Source organism: Uloborus diversus, chromosome 4 (genome assembly GCF_026930045.1).
Source record: "Uloborus diversus isolate 005 chromosome 4, Udiv.v.3.1, whole genome shotgun sequence".
Classification (NCBI taxonomy): Eukaryota; Metazoa; Arthropoda; class Arachnida; order Araneae; family Uloboridae; genus Uloborus; species Uloborus diversus.
In genome coordinates this window covers 88172746-88195764 of record NC_072734.1, presented here as the reverse complement: position 1 = coordinate 88195764, position 23019 = coordinate 88172746, and the positions used below count along the sequence as shown (strand labels likewise).

At 35.8% G+C, this 23019-nt stretch overlaps 1 protein-coding gene across 1 annotated transcript in view; it reads right to left on the bottom strand.

Moving 5' to 3' along the window:
- Window positions 1-3620: 3620 nt before the first annotated feature.
- Window positions 3621-23019, bottom strand: part of LOC129220694 (leucine-rich repeat-containing G-protein coupled receptor 5-like) — an 89024-nt gene continuing 69625 nt past the window's right edge. The window contains exons 16-20 of the mRNA XM_054855124.1: window positions 22303-22541; window positions 20017-21173; window positions 9552-9905; window positions 7600-7866; window positions 3621-4952 (exon numbers count right to left, since the gene is read on the bottom strand). Coding sequence (XP_054711099.1) covers window positions 4079-4952; window positions 7600-7866; window positions 9552-9905; window positions 20017-21173; window positions 22303-22541 — 2891 coding nt within the window. The 3' untranslated portion in view covers window positions 3621-4078. The remainder of the gene's footprint in view (window positions 4953-7599; window positions 7867-9551; window positions 9906-20016; window positions 21174-22302; window positions 22542-23019) is intronic.

Sequence of the window (23019 nt, the reverse complement as noted above, 5' to 3'; positions counted from 1 at the left end):
CGCTTTTAAACAAATTTCTCACAAATATGACAAGTAAAGTGCCAAAACTATTAGAGGAAATTACATTGTATCAAACATAATAAAAGTGTGTAAGATTTTTAGGAAATTATATTATGCGAATAAGAACTAGAAAAAATCTGTCAAAATTTATAAATTAACTTTCATGTCCTAGGCTTGATATTGTCTAAATATTTTTTTTTATTACAAATATGTAATAATTCATGAGCAAAACAATGAAATGAGTGATTTCAAAACATTCATCCTATTTAAAAAAAAAAAAGACGAAATGTCGCAAAAGAAACTTCAAGAGCAGATGATCGAGACGAACTTGTTTTTGAAAGGATAAATGAAATTTCTTGGAGGGATAAAAAGCACATCTAATGCTAAAAAAAGAGAACTTTTCGAGCAACATTTTATTAAATATCTTTCTAAGTACATCGCCTTTTCATAACTAATTTGATGCGTTTACTTTTCTCTGCTTTGTGTTACAAATATTTTCTCACTTTAAATCCGTGGCAGAAGCCACTACATCGCAGCTTTTCGATGAACAGGAATCTAACCCATCACTGATCACAGTTTTTAGAAGAAACATCGATGGAACACGAATAGTTTTTGTGAAAGCGAAATAGAGCATTTTTTTAGATATAATGAAAGCGTCAGCACACACACTTCGATGAATACAAAGATTACATGAGACATCAACATCATATCAAATAGACAAACGTAACATTTGTATTTTATTTTACATGTTTTCTCTTCTTAAATATAAAAAAATGAAGATCATCTGAAAAATTTGAGAGATAAATGGTAAACACATTGGAAAAGAGAAAAACCCGTGAGATTAAATGGAAAAGATAACTATGAAAAACTTTAAAAGCAAATTTGAGAGGGAAAAAAAAGCATAAAATTTAGGCAATTTAACGTTGATCTTTTACATTTCTGCAGAAAGTATCAATTTATTTGCAATTTACTTTTCCTGGGAAGAATTATCCAATGAAGAAAAATAAAATATGTCTGCAAATGAAAGCACTGTTTTTAAGCTGTTCCTTTCTGTAAAAAGTATTTAAATAATTTATTTAAAACTTAAGAGATTAAAGTAAAAATTTCAATAGAAGTCTGAAGGACGAATTTGAATGCATCAAGTCCTAAGCTATGGGGCAGTGACAGAATGTAAATAAAAGCTGTTCGGGTTTATGTTTTTGAAAAACCAAATAAGTAAAATAATAAAAACAACTTGGTAAAACAATTATGAAAAGTAGGGGAAACTAGAGAGGTTTGACCATGGAGAAGGTTTGACCCACCCTTTCCTTTTCATATTTAAACATATATTTACCTCATGAGCGTTGGGTGACAGCGTGGTATCAAGTGGAATCAAAAGTTTCTCTTTCTTTCTTTCTTTTTTTTTTTGGCCATTTCCAATTTGAATCAAGGAGCAATTACTTGTGACGACTTTTTCAGGCAAGATTTTTTAATTTTTTTTGCGAGTTCTTGTTTGACTCACATCAATTCTGGGAGCTTTTACCCGAGTCAATCTTCCCCAATTAGCTTCATTTGATGGTGTAATAATTTTTGAACCTGATTAGTTTTAAAAAGAAATGTTTTTAGCTTAAATTAAAGATATTTTTTGTACTTGCAAGCAAAGCCGCTAGATATGATTTGGATATTCATTTGAAGAGCTTTCTGTTTACCTAATATTCAGATCAAATTGAATGTAACTGAATTTTGCTTTTCTAATTTGTTAGCAAACTTATTAAGATAGTCAACTTATCTTTACTTTCTTCAGTTATTAGCTAGGCTTTATTTTGTTATAACTGAATACCTTTTATTTTATAATGTGAAAATAAACAAAATAAATACATGAAAAAGTTAAAGGTGGTACAAAACGTATTTTTCAAATGTCCTTGATAAAGCGAATATGAGGCAGTGAGAAGCAAACTTTAAAACCAAATAAAGCGTTACATTAAATTCTTCTTCTTTTTCGGCAATACAACCTAGGGCAGGCCAAGACCGTCTCAATCAGTTTCCTCCATCCCGCCCTGTCAGAAACAGATTTCCTCCATCCACTGAGGCCAACAGTTTTTAAGTCTTTTTCGGCACAGTCGAGCCATCTGGTTGGGGGGCGGCCCCTCTTGCGCGCACCATCTGGAATTGTGAAGTTGACTTTATGGGTTGGGTCCCTACTACCTAGTCTAAAGAGCTGCCCCAGCCATCTGAATACATTAAATTGGTTGTTCCAAGAAAGTAAATGAACATGTATTTTCGATAAATTTTATTTGAAGCTCTGATGCATATAACTTCGTTTTTTCTGTGCGGAAAAAGAAGTTGCAGCAACAGTGTCCAAAACAGAAATCATTAAGCTTCCTCCTTCAATGATCAATAGAGGCACAGAATTTTCACATAATTTCTAGAAATTATAATCATCACATATGTCATAAATTGGTCAATGAATCTAATTTTAATTTCTTTAGATATAACTGTTGTCGGTACCTTGCAGTAGCACCTCATTCGACATGCAATTGTTTCAGCATGATTTAAATAACTTTTACTATCTGTACGCGAAACCTCTCTTATAATGTGTCATATCTCCCTCTAATGGGGAGGCTTGACCTAGTTAAGACACTCTTGAAAAATATAGAATATTAAAAGACAAATGTATAAGTTTAATTTAAAAAAACCATTGTAAAATGTTGTCGGATATTACACGATAACAAAAATGTGAATTTGGAAATTTTTGAACATTCAGAAACAAAATAGAAACACATTTTCATAAAAAGCGAGTCAAACCTCCCTAGTTTCTCCCATTAGGAAATGCAATCATTAATAGTGTAATTACAGTAGAAACATTAAAAGTGAATTTAAACTCTGTGTCAAAATAGTTAAGTAAAGTAATTCTTGAAAAGATTTCAGTACATTAATTCAATAAAACAACGTTAAAAAATAAATAATTTGTCTTCATTTTAAAACAATGTGTATTACGTTATTACAAACGGTTTCACTTATAATCCATTAGTTTTTGTCACATATCTTCCTTTTCTCTACTTCTTTTCTGACATAAACAAATCTCCCAAGTTTAACGGATTTTTTCTGTACCTACCAGTATTTACAATTTCTTAGGACATCCTTTTATTTAATTTAACATAAAAGAAACTATAAATATAACAGGTTTTACAGTCCCAGTAACCTTTTCGTTTAAAAGGGGGGGGGGGCGTCAAATCCAGTAGTTCTGATTTTTGCTGAGTTTCTTATGACATTGTTTCAATAAATAAATACTCCAAGGTTTTGACTTCGAACGCCGAACGCAACCTAGTCATGAATCGAATTCCGTGAAATTGTAGTGTACTGTCGTTTTCCCTAATTTTAACTCTAAACGACTAGTTTTTCAAAAATACCTACTGTGAGCGTTTTAAAAGTAGATTAAATCAACTTAACTACTATATGAAGCTAGATCTTTCTCTTTAGACCCAATAGTTTTCGAGATGAAGTCATTCAGACCGACAAAATATTGCTAAACTTACGAAGTTCGGAAAAGTACTGGGACCAAAGAGAGTTTTAGATTCTTATGGTAGCAAATTTAGTCCACTTTAAAAACTTTCATCGCGGGTATTCTTGAAAAACTAGTCGTTTAGGGTTAAATCGGTAAAAACTACAGTTTAGTCTAAATTTCACTTTCTTTTCGATTTATGAAAAGATTGAGTTCGGCGATTAAGGTCAAAACTTGGGTTATTTATTGAACCAATATCATAAACAACTCACTAAAACATCAAAACTACCGGATCTGACCCCAAGGTCTGATGTATATGTTTACTCAACTGTTATCGCAACAAACTGTGTGAGGAAAGGATTATTTCACATATGAAAATCATCGAAACTTTTTACAATAAAAATAAAGCACCTTAAAATGTAAATTTCAGTATTTTTTCCAAATTACAGTTGTAAGTTGTGTCTGCTTACCAGCACTTTGATCACATTTTGACTAATACATCAAGAAATCAAAACGGAACTGTTCGTACATCTTAAGTTTCAATTGACAAGAAGAAAATATATTTATAAGCACCAATACATTATCTTTCTACTCAAATCAGGAAGCAGGTTTCACCTCCCTGTCAATAAGAGGTGTATCTTCACTAGCAGTACTATTTGTTACACACAATGGCTGTTGTGATCCTACAGGTTGTTCCTCTTTTACCCTCGATTCCCCCTTTCGCCTGACCAGAACTTTGGACTTTTCAACAATTTTTAATTCTTCTTCATCGTCTATGTCCGCGTCATCAGCACCAGAAGACAAGAACTCGTCCCTGTCTGGATCATTAATTCTGTTCAAGGATCCCCACTGGAACGCGTCAGACGTGATTGCAGTGTCACTTTGGTAGAACGACATTCGTTTACGTTCTGGAGTTCGTTCTTGCCTACTTTGGTCACTATGTGAATTATCATCCGTCCTTCTCCAAGAGAGGATATCTTGTGCAACGATGGTGGAATCACTTTGGCAATACGGTGTTGGTTCGCGTTCTGGAGTTAACCGTTGTCTACTTCGGTCACCAGGCAAACCGTCATCTAACCTTCCCCAAGGAAGCACGTCTGGACCAACAATCGTGGAATCGCTTCGACAATAAGGTATTGGCCCGCTGTCTGCCGGGTAATACGTTGCCGAGAGTTGCTGCCCACTGCGACTTTTGAAGAGGATTGGCGTTTTGCCTTGTGTTTCAGTACTCTGACTAGAGAGGGAACGTAGAAAATGGGGTAAATTCTTCAAAGAAATTTGCTTCAGTGAATTGTCCGAAGCAGCTTTTCGTTGTCTAGAAAACAGTCTTAGATCCAATCCCAGATTGGACATGCTACGGGATTTGCTTTTTGTGATGTTGTCGGAGCTGACATGAACTTTTGGCGAGCCTCGCGGCTTGTGTGGTTTACTGCGTTGTGCTGCTGATGACGTCTGAGGAGTAGTTCCAGGCCTAAAAAATACAAGTTTCCAGGAATTAGAGATTCAAGAATAAAGAAAAAATTGAAGTGTATCAGGGTTCATACTCAATTTGGATAAAAAATTTCCATGACTTTTCCAAGACTTTTCATGACTTCATAAAAATTTTCATGACCTTGTTATACGAAGAGAATAGTACTATTAAATGCCAAACTTGCCAACTTTCGGAAATGGGTTTTCGAAAAACTTTTATGTGAGTGCCAATACCTCATTGAAGGTTATTCATTGGAGGGCACGTACTTGTGACTGAAAAAATATCAGTGCATTGCAGAAACTAATAAATTATTCTTACTTGTCTTCATCATATCAATTCAAATAAAGTAAAAATGCAAAACACTGACGTTTAAATGGCTAACAAATATTTAATAAATAGGGCAGAATAGTAATGAATGGGACAAAAATTGAATGGGTCATTACTAAGTTACCAATAGTAAATTTACTTCACAAAAACATTGCCCTTTGGTGTCAATAGTGCATCTACTCACCAATGTAACTGAACATACTATATTCGTTCATTAAAGTAAAGCCACGTTTTTCAGATTTTTCATTTTTCTAAATCAGATATTTCTGCTGGCCACAAGGGGATCAGTTTAACGAGCTGTATGTTGGGCACCACGGTTTTAGAGTATTAGAATTCCCCTATTTCTATGTTCTATTGCCCGACTAAAATCTTCATTTTCTAAAGCCTTCAACATATTAAGATAAACTCTGGTAAATTTAATAATGAATTTTTTACAAGTAGTTGAAACGAACTCGGGTGCAATTGAATTACACTTTTTGAGGGGGCGTGGCAAAATCAAGAAAGTGCAAGTCCACTGCTACAGAATATAAAGTATAAAAAGTGCAAAAAATAATGGTGAATTCAAAATTAGTGATGTCCTAATAGTAAAATCACATTACAAAAAAAGGCGAGCGACTGTTACAGAAGCGGATGAAATCGGATTCCAAAACTCGGACTTGTTATACTGAGATTGTTCAAGTTACATGCAATATTATCTAAATCACTCAATATTTCTAGTGCTGTTTTAGATATTGTTACTTTCTTATTACTCAAGACATTTTTTCATGACTTTAAATAAATTTCCATGACTTTTAATGAAAATATTAATTTTCTATGACTTTGCCAGGTCTGAAATTTGTTTTTTCCCCCCATAACTTTCCAGGATTTCCATGACCCGTGCAGCCCTGAGTGTTATTGATTGCAGAAAAGTGACAACAAATTCTTCTTTTGTGGAACAAACATTTTAATCTTAAGATCGGTAAACGATTAGGTGACACACAACCGTCCTCAATGATGTAGCATGATTGATGAACCAATGATTTTCGTTATAATTTCCTTGAACTGTAAAACCCGATGATAGCGAGAATGAATTTTGCATAATTTACTAAAAACACTTTATTACATTGTAGTAAGTTTCATATTGTTATGAATGGGTATTCCTTGAATATTACTTACAGTGCAAAAAGGTTTAACATCTTTTAACACGAAATTGAGGGGACCAAAATATTTTTTCGGGCTAAAAGATTTGGACTGAACAGCACAGTATACTGACCGGACGATTATACTATTTCGTGTTAGCCGATTTTTTTGTGTTAAACGTATTTCACTGTACATGGCCATATTCAGTAACATTGTAATATAATTGTAATCTAAAAATATTTCTCGCAATGGATGTAATAATATGGCACTCCACTCACCAGAGAACCAAACAAAAAGCGCTATAATGAAAAAAATAAATAGGTAGACATCGGAAGAGCATATTAGGACATATTTTTAATGCAAAAATTATTTACCCTAGTCTTACCCGTTTTTAAGATATAAGGTCTTAATATCTGCTGAAATCTTTAAAAAAGTCGCCAAATTCAGTGACTTGGCAGAAAAATTGAAGGTCCTTCGTGGACTTCACGTCTGCATCTGCGAAGAGTGTGGAAGATGTCTCCAGGAAAAAAAATCTCGCACCATGCAGAACTGGCAGATTCCACTCGTTCATGATCGGTACGTGGAAAGAGTCCCGAACTTTACCTTTCAGACCAGGAATTCGAGAGGGCCTCATAGACAGTGTTATAGAGCGGCACACTATAGTTAGGGTAAAGCTAACCTGGCAGTATTGTGAAAGGTACACAAATCCAAATTACAGCATTACTACGCAGCCAGGTTAGGATTACCACAACTATAGGTACCTTTCTTTTATTGAACGCAATAATGTCTTCCTACACTGCAACAAGTGTCTTTCCCATCATTCTTCTGCTGAGAACTTACTGGAATATTTGAGACTCTATAGAGAAGACATTTACACCTCAATGAATTACACAGTCTCCATTTTGTACTCTGCTTTCTACGTATCAACGGATTAATCGATGTGGCCTGAAGTGGACAGACATCGGAGATAAGCAACAACAACAACATGTCTTCCATATCTACTCACCGAAACTCGCTAAATTTCGCAACTTTTCTTAAAACTTTGGCAGACTTTATTTCGACAACACATGGGGACACGAGGGTAAATAATGTATTCCTCCAAAAACATGTTTTGTATGTTCTTTCCATTGCTACTATTTCGATTTTTTTTCCATTATTACACTATCGTATGGTTTCTTGATCAGTATGAACAATCTTATACCTGGTGTTTTCAACCCTCAGAGTTGCAGGTGGTTTTAGTGGTGGAGGAGGTGGTCCAACTGAGCTATCCAAGTCTTCACTGGGCTGCTCAGATAAAGATGTGTCGGCGGTTTCTTTACCAGAATCTGTCTTGTGCCGGTCATCGGTAGAGGAGGATAGCATATGGTCGTCCTTAGAAGTGTTTGCCTCACTGCTTTCTTCGTGACTCGTTTCGACGAGACGATTGTAGAAACAGTTGAACTTGTCTTCAAGTTCCTTACTTTTGAACCTGTGGATTATACTACAAGCATTAATCAATCGGGAACTAAGGGAACAGGAGGAATTGGGAGGCTAAGGGCATTTTTTTTACACTGAGTTTTGCAAAACTAATGGTCCATATTGAAAGGGGTTATATAGACCTTGTCAAAACAAACAACTTTCACAATGTAATGTGGGATCGGAAAGCAAACAGCAGGCCGGGAGAGGGTACTTTGTTCGCAGAAATGGGGAATGCAATAAAGATCAAGAATAACAATATGAAGACAAAGAACCTTTATTTATTACAAACGCTCAAATGAGAATCAGCGTCCGCCAGCTGCAAAACAAGCTTTATGTCAGCGATCCAATTGAACAACGCACATGTAGAATATTCATGTCAGATCATAAAGGTCTGCAGCGCTTTTTCGGGAAAGGTCTTCTGGTTTCGCGATGGGCGTCTCATACACGACACTTTTTAGCTGCCCCCAGAGAACAAAATCTAGGTAGGACAAATCAGAAGATCTGGGAGGCCAAGTGTCTCACCCTTCATGGCCAATTCATCTGCTCAGAAATGCAGTATCCAGGTAGTTTCGAATATTCCTGGAAATATCAGCTGGTGCTCCGTCTTGTTGGATCGACATAATGCCTCGAACATTTTCTGGTACATGTTCAGAAATCGGGCAACACCTGCTGGAGGAAGTTACAGTATTTGTGTCCATTTAAATAACGTAGTTATAAATAAAGGATATTTTTCTTCATATTGTTATTTTTAGTTTTTATTACATTCCCTATTTCTGGGAACCCAGTACTCTCCCCGGCCTGCCGTTTGCTTTCCGACCCCACATTGCTCTGTGAAAGTTGTTTGTTTTGGCAATGTCTATCATCCCTTTTAGTATGGACCATTAGTTTTGCAACATCTTGTAGATCAACTATAAGAACCATAATTTGCTAGTGACATGTTTTCAAATTTCTTTTCCGACTTTTGTCAACGAAATTTTTTATTGTTATTAATTATGTTATTAATTTGGTTGGAATGTTATTAATTTGGAAGTGTTAGCCTCACTGCTTTCTTCGTGGCTGGTTTCCACGAGATAATTGCAGAAAGTTCCGAAAGTTTCTTCACTACTTTTTATAATTTGCTATACTTATGATTTCTTTACGCACAGTTAAATATCGTTTGGATATGTATCCTAAAAGAAGAAAAACATAATGCTTGCTTTATCGTCTGTGAAAAGTTTTTTTTTTAACCTGGAAAAATAAATAAATAAATCAATAAATGCGTGTAAATAAATGTAGTAGGTTTTAATTTCTTCAATGGCGATCCAAAATCAAGCTAATCGATTTTCAGACACCTTACGAGTTCTATTTATGAATTAATTTTTAATATTCTTCGTTTTCGATTGGTTAGCAAATTAGAGAAATCATTGGCAACAAGTAGAATATAAGGTGTTCTGTATGTTCTATAACAAGTGAAATCGGACAATTATTCGTCTCTGGCACTCAGACGAAGATTGATAGACAAATACGTTTTTGTATTTTCGTCTAAAACGATTAACACCAATAGTAGTTGTAATCATTAACTGCTTCCACACTTTCATGTTTTTGCTACATATTCAATCCTCCTAAATCACATTTTGGGCTGCTATCTACACATTTACCAGCATTTAAGCAAGGCAAACAGAAAATATCTAACAGAAAATCGAAAAGACAACGAACCTTAAGGAAGGCAGAGTCTCTCTCCTGCCACAGGTGGCACATACACCCTTCTTCATAGGAGGAGGCACATTCAATGGCACAACCCCTTTCCTCATGATAGCAGTCTCAGTGGGTCCACCTCTGTAAACAGGATGTTTTGATCCGTCATCGCTTACAGCACCTTGCCGGCACAGCCTCGGCTTATCCTTTAAATTGGAGAATGTTGCTCCTCGAACGAAATGAGGAACAACCTCGCCATTAATTCCAGCAACAGGTTTTCTGAAGTTTGATGCGTTCAGAGCAGCACGCTCTTTGATGCTGGAACATCCTGGACGTGAACTGGAAGCATCGCTACTGACGCTAGATCTAGAGAGCCTAAATAGAAGTAAACATCATGAATAAATATGTATGGTGCTGAATTTGTGACTAGCTATTATCAGCATTGAATAGTTATAATTGTTGTCAAGAATTATTTTATTTTTTCTTTTTGTTATAGAATAGTTATGAACAAGAACGGACAGACTTTTTTGACAAAGAGAAAAACTTTATTATACTGTTGAAGGTTCCCTGTATATTCCGCTGTCCCCTTTGAGGGAACATCGTAATTCTAGTCGAGCCTGGGACGTCCCAGCTGAGGGATCGTTAAAGTTTATTCGTGAGCAAGAAGAATTAGAGAAATAATTTCCATTGAAAACTATTACTGACACAAAAGCTTGACTTTTGTGCGACCAAAACTCAAGGAGATATTCCATTTCAAAGTATTAAGGGACCATACAGATGATGAGATTGGAACTTGTCACCCTTTCAGAAGAATGACAAGTCGTGTAAGTAAGAAAAACAAGGTACTTATTTACATTTAAATAAAAAAACTCGAAAAGTGCTTAGAGATACAATTATTTGAAAGAAAAATATGTAGAAAACATATGAAATAAAATTTTAGCCATGAAACTGATCGTTAGTATCGATCAATATGCATTACAATTTATATCATTAAGAAGTACGTTGTATGTTAAAGAACAAGAATTTAAATCATTTAAAAGCACATTAAAACAATAATGAATTTACCAGGAAAAGCATGTCAATAAAAATTTCAAAAAATGAAAATATGGCAGCTTTTTATATAAAGATTTTTAAAAACCTACTTTCCAGCATATTTAGAAAAATAAAAAAATTCCCTCAATTTTTTTGGAACAAAACTTTTGCATGTTTAAAAAATAAATAAATAAAAATAATAACAGTTAAAGCACATAAAATCAAACCTGTTAAAAATTTCAAATGCTTACACATTACGAGGAAATTTAATGTGGATAAATTTTGCCATATAAATAAATTAGGCGACTAAAAAGCTTGAAAAGTCCCACAAACTTTTAAATTATTTGCTAAAAAAAAGCCATTCAGTAACATAAAGTGACATTAAAATGAAAAATTTGTTGGAAAATTAAATTGAGCTATTTTAAGAGCTAAGTAATCCGCCAAATCTAAATTAAACAGCATTAGGAAGCATCCGCATTACTGTAATGTGTAATCCAGCTAAAGATCAATTAAAGAAGTGTAAAATAATTCGCCAAATAAATGCATCAATTAATTAAAAAACAATAAAAATTCCAACAAAATGTTAGAAGAACAAACATTGACTGCAGCAATTTTAGCAATAGAAAAAGTTTTCGCCAATTTCGCATGTTCGGCGCCGAGATAATCGTCCCACTCCGATTTTAACGTGACTATTAAATAGCAAGAAAAATAGTGTTGCCAAATTGTTGTCAAACTTTGTGACGCCAAAAGATTACATATACGTGCGTCACAATGCATTTCAAGTCTCGGTGATTATTTTTCCTTTTATTTGTTGTCCCCGTATTTGGTTTTTTGGTTTCAATAAAATAAAGCTTTTATTGTTGTGAAAAATAGTTTGCATAGAGCTTTTTTTGCATTTTACTGAAACTTTTAATGTCGTTTCGTGGCTCGATACATTTACTGGGAGGATTATTTTAACTTTTAATAAATACATATGTAATTAAACTACAGTCGACTCCCGATACAACGCGATCCGACTTATGCGAAATGACTATAACGCGATTTTTTCACCAGTAAAGAATTTTAGACCAAACGCGAATTCCTCGTCCGCAACATGAAACTTTTCGAAAATGAATCGCAGTGTGTAAGTATCGACCTTGTTATTGACTACTAAAAATATATTTTTGGTGAATGCACCTTCATCACTTTAGCATCACTGGCAGCGGAAGTTCCCACACCGTACTAGTCTGAACATCGCTTACACAAATAACTACTTCTCATTTTCCATTTATTTTTTCAGTCTAATTATAAAAGCTCATGAAATACAATGACATCTATTAGCGCTGTTTCATCTAAAGTTTGTAAATACAGAAAGAAAAAAGAAAAAATCCCACAATTTAAAGCTAAAGCTTTTATGTGCTTGAACAACTTTAAAATGCGTCGAAGATAGCAGGACAATTAGGTATGAATGAATCTTCCATATATATACGATTAAGTGTCAAAAAAAAGAGGAAATCCGTAAAAGTTTACCGAGCAGTATCTAAGCAAAATGCAAAAATTATGAAAATGGAAGCTGCTCTTCTATTGCGAATTTAAGAAACCAGGAAGAGGTGTGTTGCCACAGATTGAAACGTTATAAAAGAACATTTGAAGCAACTCTATTGTGTATTTAACGTTGTATAAGAATGACGTTTTGATCACACAACATAAATCTTCATCATCTTCACTTTTTTTTAACAAACAAATATTACTGAATCTACTGTACATTACAACTATAGTGCACTTGTTTTTTTTTTTTTACTACATACTGTACGTACCGTACTGGTTTAATTTACTTTCCCATTGATAATTGATTTTGTGCATCGTAGCAGTATTTTCTGCGGAATAAAAATATTTTTTTAAATACAAATAAAAATTCAGTTTTTTTTATTTAAGAAAGTGTAATGTCTAGTAAGGAAATGGTTTTTAACAGTTTCAGGAGGTGTTCACAAGTGTCTAAAATAATTGGGGATGTTTATAAAAGTTTTTACACGTACCCTTTTCTACAACGCGAAATTTCAACTTACGCCAGGGGTCTTGGAACGCATCCCTCGCGTAAGTCGGGACTCTACTCTATATGTAACTAACCATCTTTAAAGAGGATACGGGACAAGATCGGATTAAGTGGTTAAAAGATTATCTTAAGAGTGTCGAAGTTTAACAAGTGGGATGATACTCTGTGTCTTCCTAACGTCTATTTCTTTCTTGATGGGACTGCCAAAGCGTGGCATGAAAATAACGAAGATCTTTTGAGCTCATGGGAAGTCTTTGAAAGAGAACTTAAAATTCGGTGATACAATCCATGTGTACGACGAGCCAAGGACTGTTTAAAATGTAGAGCTCAAAGAACTGGCGAGTCAACCCAATCGTATATTCAAGACGTATAGGGACTATGCAACCAAACTGATCCGGGCATGTCAGACCGATGACAAAGTCTCTCACTTAATGAAAGGGATAGCAGAAGATATATGCCAAGCATTACTAATGAAGAAAATTAAATCTACAACTGATTTCATCAATTGGTGCCAGTACATTGTAGAAATGCAACAGAAGTGTATAAGAAATCGAAAATTCAAGCGATTGCCTAACGTCGCCCCTATCGCATAGATCAACGAAGAACGAGATATAACATCGCTGATCCGAAGGATCGTCCATGAGGAGATACAGAAACTAACTGCATCTCAAATTGAAGAGCCACGATCCGGCGTACAAGCTATTGAATTCATAGTACGAGAAGAGCTTGAAAAAACTTTTGCTCTTATATCTGGTAGAAACATCTCGCCGCCTAAGCATAATACATATTTGACGTATAATAAACCGAACCCAGTTCAAGAACAATTTGTGAGGAAGACCGACCTGTGGCGTACTACCGATAACCCTTCTTGATGCATCTCGCAGCAGGTATACACGTGACGCTCTTTCGCATCCTACGTACTACCGTACTGACAATGAAATCAGACGACCAGATGACAGGTTCTCTTCGCCGAGCTCGAGGACGATCGCCGACCCCTCGTTATAGATCACCGTTGCAGTACCGAAGATCCAATCGATCTCCAGGTCGTCAAAACGAGAAAAACTAAGTAGTGCGACCTTCTTTGGGGGTAAGGCCGCTATCCCTGAAAATCCTCCCGATGCCACAATGCATGAAAATTTTATTGATATTGCTGTCAACAATCAACCGATACGAGCACTTAAAAACTCTGGAGTTTCTTTTTCGGTTATATCAGAGGAGTTTCGACGTCATTTGAGAAAAGTTATGTTTCGTCGATCACAAAACATTCTTTTAAAAGTGGCTAATGGTAGCTACATGAGTCTGATGGGAATCTGTGTCCTTCGGATCACAATCAAGGACATTACAAAGCTGTTTGAGTTTACTAGCCATAATGTCATCCTTGGTTGGGATTTCTTAAAAGCATCTCAGGTCATCATAGACTGTGGAAAAAAGTTTATGTTTGAGGACATAGTAATTGAGGAAATCCCGCGAACGCAATCCGGAGTTTATGCTATGCGAGACTATTGGATTCCTCCTCATTCAATAGTGAAGATACAAGTATCTGCTCCCACAATAGCCAACAAAGACGCAGATGTTCTCATAGAAGTGAATACGTTTTCTGTCAATGAATCAATAAGTTGTAATTTCGCGCACCGTCACGAACATGTTAGATAAAAATTGTGATGTATGGGTCGCTAATGGACTGGTGGAATTAACTGATAATACCGAAGTTAATGTCCTTCTTGAAGTACCTTCATTTGAAGATATCAGTAAAGAAAGTACGACACCAGTGGATTACAGCCATATGCTAGCCCCAAATCTTAGTGATGAGCAATAGATGAAACTGCGCGAGCTGCTGCAGCAATTTTCAGTTGCTTTTAATGAAAACATAGACGCTGATTGAAGCCGTATCCAGGGTAAACATAAAATTGACACCGGTGACCATTTTCCTGTAAAGCAGAGACCATATAGGGTATCACCATTTGAGAGAAGAATAATCCATGATGAAGTAGGAAAGATGCTTCAGAAGGGCGCAATCCAGTCATCTGAAAGCCCGTGGTCCTTGCCTGTCATTCTGGTGCGAAAGAGTGATGGTAACTGGAGTTTTTGCGTGGACTATCGCCGTTTAAACAAGGTTACAAAGAAAGACGTGTATCTCTTACCAAGGGTTGACGACACATTGGATTGCTTAATAGGATCGCAGTTTTTCTCTAGCATGGACCTGTTTTCCGACTATTGGCAGATCGAAGTTGACTAAAAGTGCCGTGAAAAAACAGCTTTTGTCACCAGCGAAGGCTTGTACAAGTTTAAAGAGATGCCATTTGGACTTTGCAACGCACCAGTAACATTCGAAGGAACGATGGACAATTTATTACGACACCTTAAATGGAAAATGTGCTTGTGTTACTTAGATGACATAGTGGTATTCTCCCAAACCTTCTCTGAACACTTAGAAAGGTTGACAAGTATCCTAAAATGCATTCAAGAAGCCGGACTGGTTTTAAATCCAAAAAAAAAAAAAAAATGTTTGTTTGGGACGAGAGAAGTTACGATTTTAGGTCATCTAGTGTCGGGTGAAGGTGTAAAACCTGATCCTGATAAAATAAAAGCAGTTCAAGAGTTTCCCAATTCGAAGAACAACCATGACGTCCAAGCTTTCTTGGGCTTTGCTCCTATTACCGACGATTCATTAAAGACTTCTGCCATCGGGCTCAGCCGCTTTAGATTTTACTAAAGGGGGATTCCAAATTTGCTTGGTCTCCTTCGCAAGAGGAAGCTTTCGAAGAGTTAAAAACAGCCCTAATTTCTGACCACACACTAGCTTTGTTCCATGAAACTGCACCTACAGAATTGCACACCGACGCTAGCGGCTACGGTATCGGTGCAGTGTTAGTCCAAAATCAGAAAAACAAGGAAAGAGTCATAGTTTATGCATCCAGAACTCTGTCAAAAGCAGAGCAAAATTATTCGACAACCGAACGAGAGCGCCTTGCCGCTGTATGGGCCATTATGAAATTCCGTCCTTATCTCTTTGGGAAATCCTTCACAATTGTAATGGACCATCATTCATTGTGCTGGTTGGCTAATCTAAAAGATCCTTTCGAGAGATTTGGCAAGGTAGGCCTTGAGACTCCAAGAATATGACATCTCTATCGTATAAAAAAGCGGAAAGAAACACAATGACGCCAGTAGCCTGTCAAAAAACCCTATCGAAGACAGCTCCAATTTCGAGGATATTACTTCTATCTCCTCCTATGTTGATTTAGCGAATGAACAACGCAAAGATCCTGAGTTACTCAAATACGTTCAATCTAATGCATCCAAGAGGCTACTACCGTCTACGAATGTAGATTTTGAACTAATCGAAAAGATCTTATACAAGAAAAATTTGGACTATTCAGGAAAAAGGTGATTGCACGTTATCCTTAAGCATTTGCGATTAGAAATACTGTGACATTCTCACGATGCACCAACAGCTGGCCATCTTGGATTTGCGAAAACTTACGACAGATTACGAAAACGTTTTTATTGGCCAGGACTTTATCGCAATGTTCGCCGTTATGTAATGCATTGTAAAGAATGTCAGCGAAGAATGTCTGTTCCTCAAAAAAACACCTGGTGTCTTAATGCCTATTCCTTCAACTGAGGCACCTTTTCATTGTGCTGGTATGGATCTGCTCGGACGGTTCCCCAAATCAAGAGAAGGTAACAAGTAGATTATTGTATGTACCGACTATTTTACTCGCTTTGCCGTAACAAGAGCTCTACCATCTGCTGAAGCCTCTGATGTCGTGAGGTTTGTGGTCGAAGAAATTGTTTTAAAGCATGGATCACCGAGAACGATGATTACCGATAGAGGACAAGTCATCCAGTCAAAGCTTATTTCCGAAATTAACAGATACTGCAATGTGGATCATCGAATGACAACGGCGTACCATCCCCAAACCAACGGCCTAAATGAACGTCTGAATAAAACTTTAGCTGATATGTTATCAATGTATGTCGATGTAGATCAGAAAAATTGGGACGAAATATTGCCTTTCGTAACATTCGCGTACAATACCGCTCGTCAAGAGACTACCGCCTTTACATCTAGTATATGCAGAAACAACATTAGACACCATGTTTCCTCATATTCCAAGTGAAATATCTTCGGACTATGTTGGTCGGACTCGAGCCGAAGAATCTAGGCAACTCTTTCGTATACGTACACTGGAAGCTCAAGAAAAGGACTCTCGATACTACAATGCAAAGCATAGAGAAGTAAAATATTCTTTAGGAGATTTAGCATGGATTTACACCAACGTTCGTAAAGTTAGACTTTCGGAAAAACTGCTAAAAAGATATTTTGGACCCTATCAAGTAGTAAGACAGCTATCCAATGTAACGTATGAAGTACAAGATTTCGACCCGATGTCCTCAAGGCGGAAACTTCGTGACGTTGTACATGTTTTATGAATGAAACCCTACTACCGTTCATAAAACCAGGACTCTGAGTTCCAGGTCAATTTAAATGAATCTCAAACAAAAGAATCATCTCGAAATAGACCCCTGAGGAGGACATCCAGACGTAACGAAGAGTACACAGGATCTGTTACACGTTCCCAAGCAAAGACAGTCATCCCACAGCGAGACGCTGTTGCTTTAAAGTAGGAGTAATGGCATAATTCGCTCAGTAAGCAAACGCCCGATTGGCGAAACGGCTAGAACGCTGGATTGGGAATCCGAAGATTGCGAGTTCGTGGCTCAGGTGTGACTTTCTCGTTCATTCCTCTTTTACTTCCCTTCCTTTCTCTAAGTTTGTAGAAATATGTAAATTCATATAAATAGCCTTAATTTGCATTGTTCTCGGATGTTCTTAAGTTTCTGTATAAAAACCTTCTCTCGAGCTGAGAGTTGGTAGTTGCGACCTTGTAGCCTGATAACTCGCTTGTTTAGAATAAACCAGCTTTCATCTCTACAATGTAGTGTGTACTCAATCTACGTGACAATTAGGGCTGTGCGATATACCGTCATATATCGATATATAACTATTAACACGGTAACGATATTTAGATTTCTATCCGTCCGATATATCGGTTGAAACAGAAATACGAGACATAATTACGGAAAAATTGAAATAGTGACTCAACAATAGATAACTTTTTATAGTTCTGTATGATGGGATGAGGACTTGAAATTTCAAGAAATTAACTGCCTTCTTCAATCAGTTATTTTATTTTTAATTATAATACAAGGGAAAATTAACTACAGGGCCGCCGAAGGAAAAGGTGGATCCATTGTCAGATTGTTCTCCGGATCCCATCCCCCTAAAAAGTTATCAAGAGCGGGGCCCTTCTAAGGACCGCGCCCCTAGTTTCTGACAAGGCTGATATGGCCTCTCGCGGAGCCTGAAAAGTGAATGCGTGTTGGTTAAAAAAGCATCTTAATGTAACAATTAAAAATTAACCAATGGAGGTATCAACACGATTCATAATTCTAATTAAACGTAAACCATTGATATTACGCTGAATAAAAGGTTTGCGAAATATACTGAACAGAAATGTTTGTATTAAAAAAGAAATGAAAAACGAAAAAAACCTAATGAGAATAAATAAAATACGCCGCCAGCTCAATCATTTACATCCGAGCTGTCGTAAAAAAGAGCGCAACTCACTACTAAATGAAAATAATAGCTTTATCTTTGATACTATCATAACAAGAGGGAAAAATTTTTATTCCGATCATAACACGGTAATCCAATTTTAAAGCGTTATCGCCGGCAACCCTGATTTGAACTTCTCGCCAGCCATTACTGTTAATGCGCGGACATAGTGTTTTTTGTGAAAGTTGTACGCATTAACGTTAATGCGATGACATAGTGTTGTTTGTGAAAGTTGTACGCATTAACGAAGATGGGATTGAGTTTTACCATTCACGGGCATAAGTTTTTTGTGAAAGTTTTACGCATTTTCGGAAGAGTAACAAGCACCATGATTGAAAAAGCTGAGCTTGTCGATTGATAACATTTATTGGATGGTTTACCAAGATTCTCTAAGACCGTCAGATGAAGATAAAAAGTAAGTACAATTTTTAAGCCTTTTTTAAAAATTTACTAATGTAACATAAATGAATAATATACATAATTCGTGGATTTTAAAAATTATGAAAATTTCATTGAAATAAAAAAATGTTTTAAAAATTATTTAAAAACGCCAAAAAAAAAAAGTTTACTGCATTAATTTTGATAATAATAAGATTTTTTCAGAAAAATAAATAAATAAATAAATTAAAAATAAATAAATAAATAAATAAAAACTGAATAAGGAAATAATTCCCCCCCCCCCGAAAATATTTAAGTTACATATCAAATTGCAGTGCATTTATAGCTGCATTCTTTAAAGATTTATTATTAGTATTTTACTTAATCTTACTCAACTAAAAAGTAAAAAGTCTTAAAGCAAAAGCTATTAAGTGACTAAAAACAAACTATTTAAGATATCAATACGAAATATAGTTCAAAGTACATTCAAATTATTGAGACTGCTCAAATTGAAAGATTTAAACAAAATATTGAAATTATTAAAATTCTGATATCGCCCAGTCCTAGTGACAATATTTGAAACCATGTAAGAAGTTAACCGGAAAAAATGCTATTACTTTTCATTGTTTTAAAAATAGGATACCCTTAATACACATTATTTAATGATATTAGATGTAACGAAGTTTTACGTATTGATATTTTTTCAATGCGAGTTATTGTGTTTTTTTTTCTGGAGCCAAACAGTCGAATTATTGTTCTGTGTGAAATATTTATTGCTTGTGTAAAATTGATTTGTTGTTTAATACATATTTGAGTTTGTACTTCAAATTAAACCGATTAAATAACACTGCGGACAGTGCCTTTGGCGCTCTTTAGTGATGAATTTACTACTAACTCATGTTGAACTATAATCAAGAATTTCTTGATATTTTGTTATTGACGTCTGTAATTAATGTGTTATAATTCACGTTGTATGTTTTATCTTGACTTTATTTTATTTTTATTTTGCTTACTGTTTGTTATGTATGTGTGTTTTTGTAAAAAATCTTATCTTAAATAAAATCTTACATCTATGATTCTTTAGCGATACATGAAGGAATCTTGAAGGGGTTTTATGTTTGTTCAAGTGTAATGTAAGATGTAGCCATACGTCTATATTAAAGATTTCAACTGGTACAGGAAACAATAACGGCATAGTTCCAAAGAGCAGTGTATAGCTATGTACTTAATAGTTCAATAAATTATTTGAAATGCTGTAGGAAGCACAATGCTATACGTGCTATCTATATGCGTCAATCGTTCAATTATATATACATAGTTTAATTGAATGATTGATCACATGAAAAGTTTACATGAAAAGCTTCGTTTATTGATGAAATTATCCAATAAACGAAGAGGGGATTTAGAACAAGTTGACTTACCTGAAAGTTGAAGTAGATGAATCTTGTCGACTGCAACTGTTACTGGAATCTTGCGAGGACTTCTGCGTACTTCCAGTCCAAGAGTTTCTTCTAGTTCCACGTTCTAAAAGTCTCAGAGGTAGATTTCCTTGCCTCCAGCTATCAGATCGAGAAGAATAGTTATCGCTAGAAATGCTGGAGGCTCGCTTTTGGGAGGGAGGCATCCTGCGCTGGGGCCCTGAAGCAGCAGCGTACTCGTTTGGCAGCATAGGCTGGCGACGACCGAACTGGAACCTCAAGTACCTACGTGCAAGACTCTTCCACCGAGCTTCAGACATCTGTACTGAAGTTCCAGTGGTGTACTTCAGATCTACGGCCCTCAGGTGAGCACCACATTGGCACACTGGCTGGCCCTCAGGGACAGTCAAGCCACCACTTTTTCTCTCGCCAGCTGAGTTGGTATTGGCAGGAGTATGCCGGTTTGAGAAATTAGAGCTGTGTCTGCAACGTCCTATACCACGCGTTACTCTAGACTCTTCTATTCGTTTACAAATGAGGACACAGTCTTTTTTGAACTGTTTGGTGAAAATTGCGTAGAGGAAAGGATTTGCGCAACTGTTCAGCGGCAAGACAAATATAGTGAAGACTTTAGCCTCTTCCAAAGATATTAAATCTACACCAAAGACGGCAGTTAGGGAAAAGAAGGCAATTGGTGCCCAGCATATGAAATCTGTAATGACCAGAAGAGCCATCCGCTTAGCAATTCTTGAATCATTCGAGTTCCATGCCTGTGAACCACGTATTACCCAGTACATCTTGAGGTAACAACCCATTAAGGTGAGAAAAGCCACACCATTGACCAGAATGAGGAACACGACGTACGACATCGACCACGGGTCTTCCGTTTCGAATGGCAGACACACAGCAAACTTGCGGTAATCACTGATGCCGAGGAGAGGTAACAAGGCCATCAGCAAGGCGAAGGTCCAGCCTGCGCCCATAATGTAACTCGCATGTTTCAAAGACAGTCTTTTGTTTAGATGCATGGCGTGGGTGATTGCATAATTTCGCTCCAAGGTAATGACAGCAAGAGTATAAACACTTAACTCGCTGCTCAATACTCCAAGAAATCCTGCAATTTGGCAGCCAGCTGACATTTGCCACTGAATAGCGTAAACCTAAGAGTAAGAAAAAAATTAATATTTTGTAAAAAAAGTTGGAAAGCAAAGGTTTTTTTCATGATTTTAAAAATGCTCTTTATAGCTAAGTTTTAATTAAAAAATACAGGAACATATTTCTAACTTTCGGTGTTTAAAAGTGCTTCTGTTCCAGCTAAGACTTTGTGTTATGAGAAAATTTGCCGATTTCGTTTTGTATATTTCTTATCTGAATCAATATGATCGATGTTCAAATTTTTGATTACAGAATAAAATGTGCTAAAGATAAAGATTTTATAACAAGAAATGAATTTGAATTTTCTTTTTCCTTATTTATTAATTTCATGGGTATTTCTTCCTTACATTCTTGGAAAGTTTTCTTACTAACTAACTAGGATACTACCTTATTTAATTATAGGTTGCTGATTCAACTACATCGTGCTGCGCGCAGTTGGGTTTAAAGTTTACTTCAGTTTTAGGTTTCCCGAAAATTTGCTTTTACATCCTTTTTTTCTTTTATCAATAACTACTCTATCTTTATAATTAACATTATTTTGTGAAATACATTTGAATTTATAGTTATTTTAATTTTTAAGAGTGTACTTATCAGAATCTGGTTGACACAAAAACACATACAACCCTCTATCAAAAATTAAAATGCTTAGTACAGTAAGACTAAAAACCTTAAATACATACATTCATATCTTTTAATAAACTGATGACGTTGTTAGATAATTTTATAGCATAAAGTATTTTAGTGCTGTTTTGCATGCATTACTTATACACTCTCATATAAATTACAACAGAAAACATATTTTGTAGTTCTTTTAGTGGTTGGCAAATTTCCTTAGGAGTAACGAAAGAGTTTACTCGTTAGCCTCGAAATAGTCTTGTTTCTTCAAAATCAGGTTTCAACAATAACTTTAAATTGCTATGTTTTTGATTTTGACTTCGTGCTATATTTTGAATGAATGTTTTTATAAAAAAAAACTCAAATTCTGAGAAAAATAACTTTTTTAAAAACTTTATTTGGCTTCAAGGTTGTAACTATAGTAGAATTCAAAAATACGCAAAAAATTAATGATAAATCAGAAACCTAGTAGTCTGATTTTTGAAAAATATTTTGACTATTAAATGCAAAATGGGATACCCTGAATTCTCCAAGAGTAGAAGCATCCACGACAGCCAAAATCCCAAGGTAGATCCCCATAAAGAAATCGGCCATGGCTAGATTGCAAACTAGGAATCTGGGTACATCGACTTTGCTGCGTCCAAATAAAAGCACCACCACAACCACTCCGTTACCAAGCATAGCAAGGAGAAACACCACCCATACTCCACACCGAAGACTCCACCACCCAAAGAGGTCTTCGCAGGGCATGAAAGGTCCTGCAATGAAGAAAATATATTTCTAAAGTAAGCACGTTATAAGTGTACATCTTGTTTCACCAGAAGTAAGAGCAGAAGTAAACATTCAGGGTTGCTATTTCATGGGAAGCGCTGCCATATTTACGGTTTCCTCATTCAACAGGCGATTTTATTCCTATTAAGCGAAAATTAATAGGTTGAGGTTTTTAAACATTTAACTGCGCTTCAGCTAAATCTTCCTATACATTAAATTCACTTAAAAAGAAAGCTTCTCTGTTTTTAATTTCAGTCGACATCAGTTTCTTTTACTAAAATATTAATTTTTAATACAATTTTGAAAGATATTGCAAAGCTTTATGCCTACAAAAAGTGTTATGCAAGGTAACTCTGTTGCCAACTTTCTCAACGGCAAGCAGAGGGATATCGTGAAGTGGGACATTGCTTTGTTTACCACCGCTATCACTTCTCGGGAAATAGAGTATAGCTATGTAACTCACAG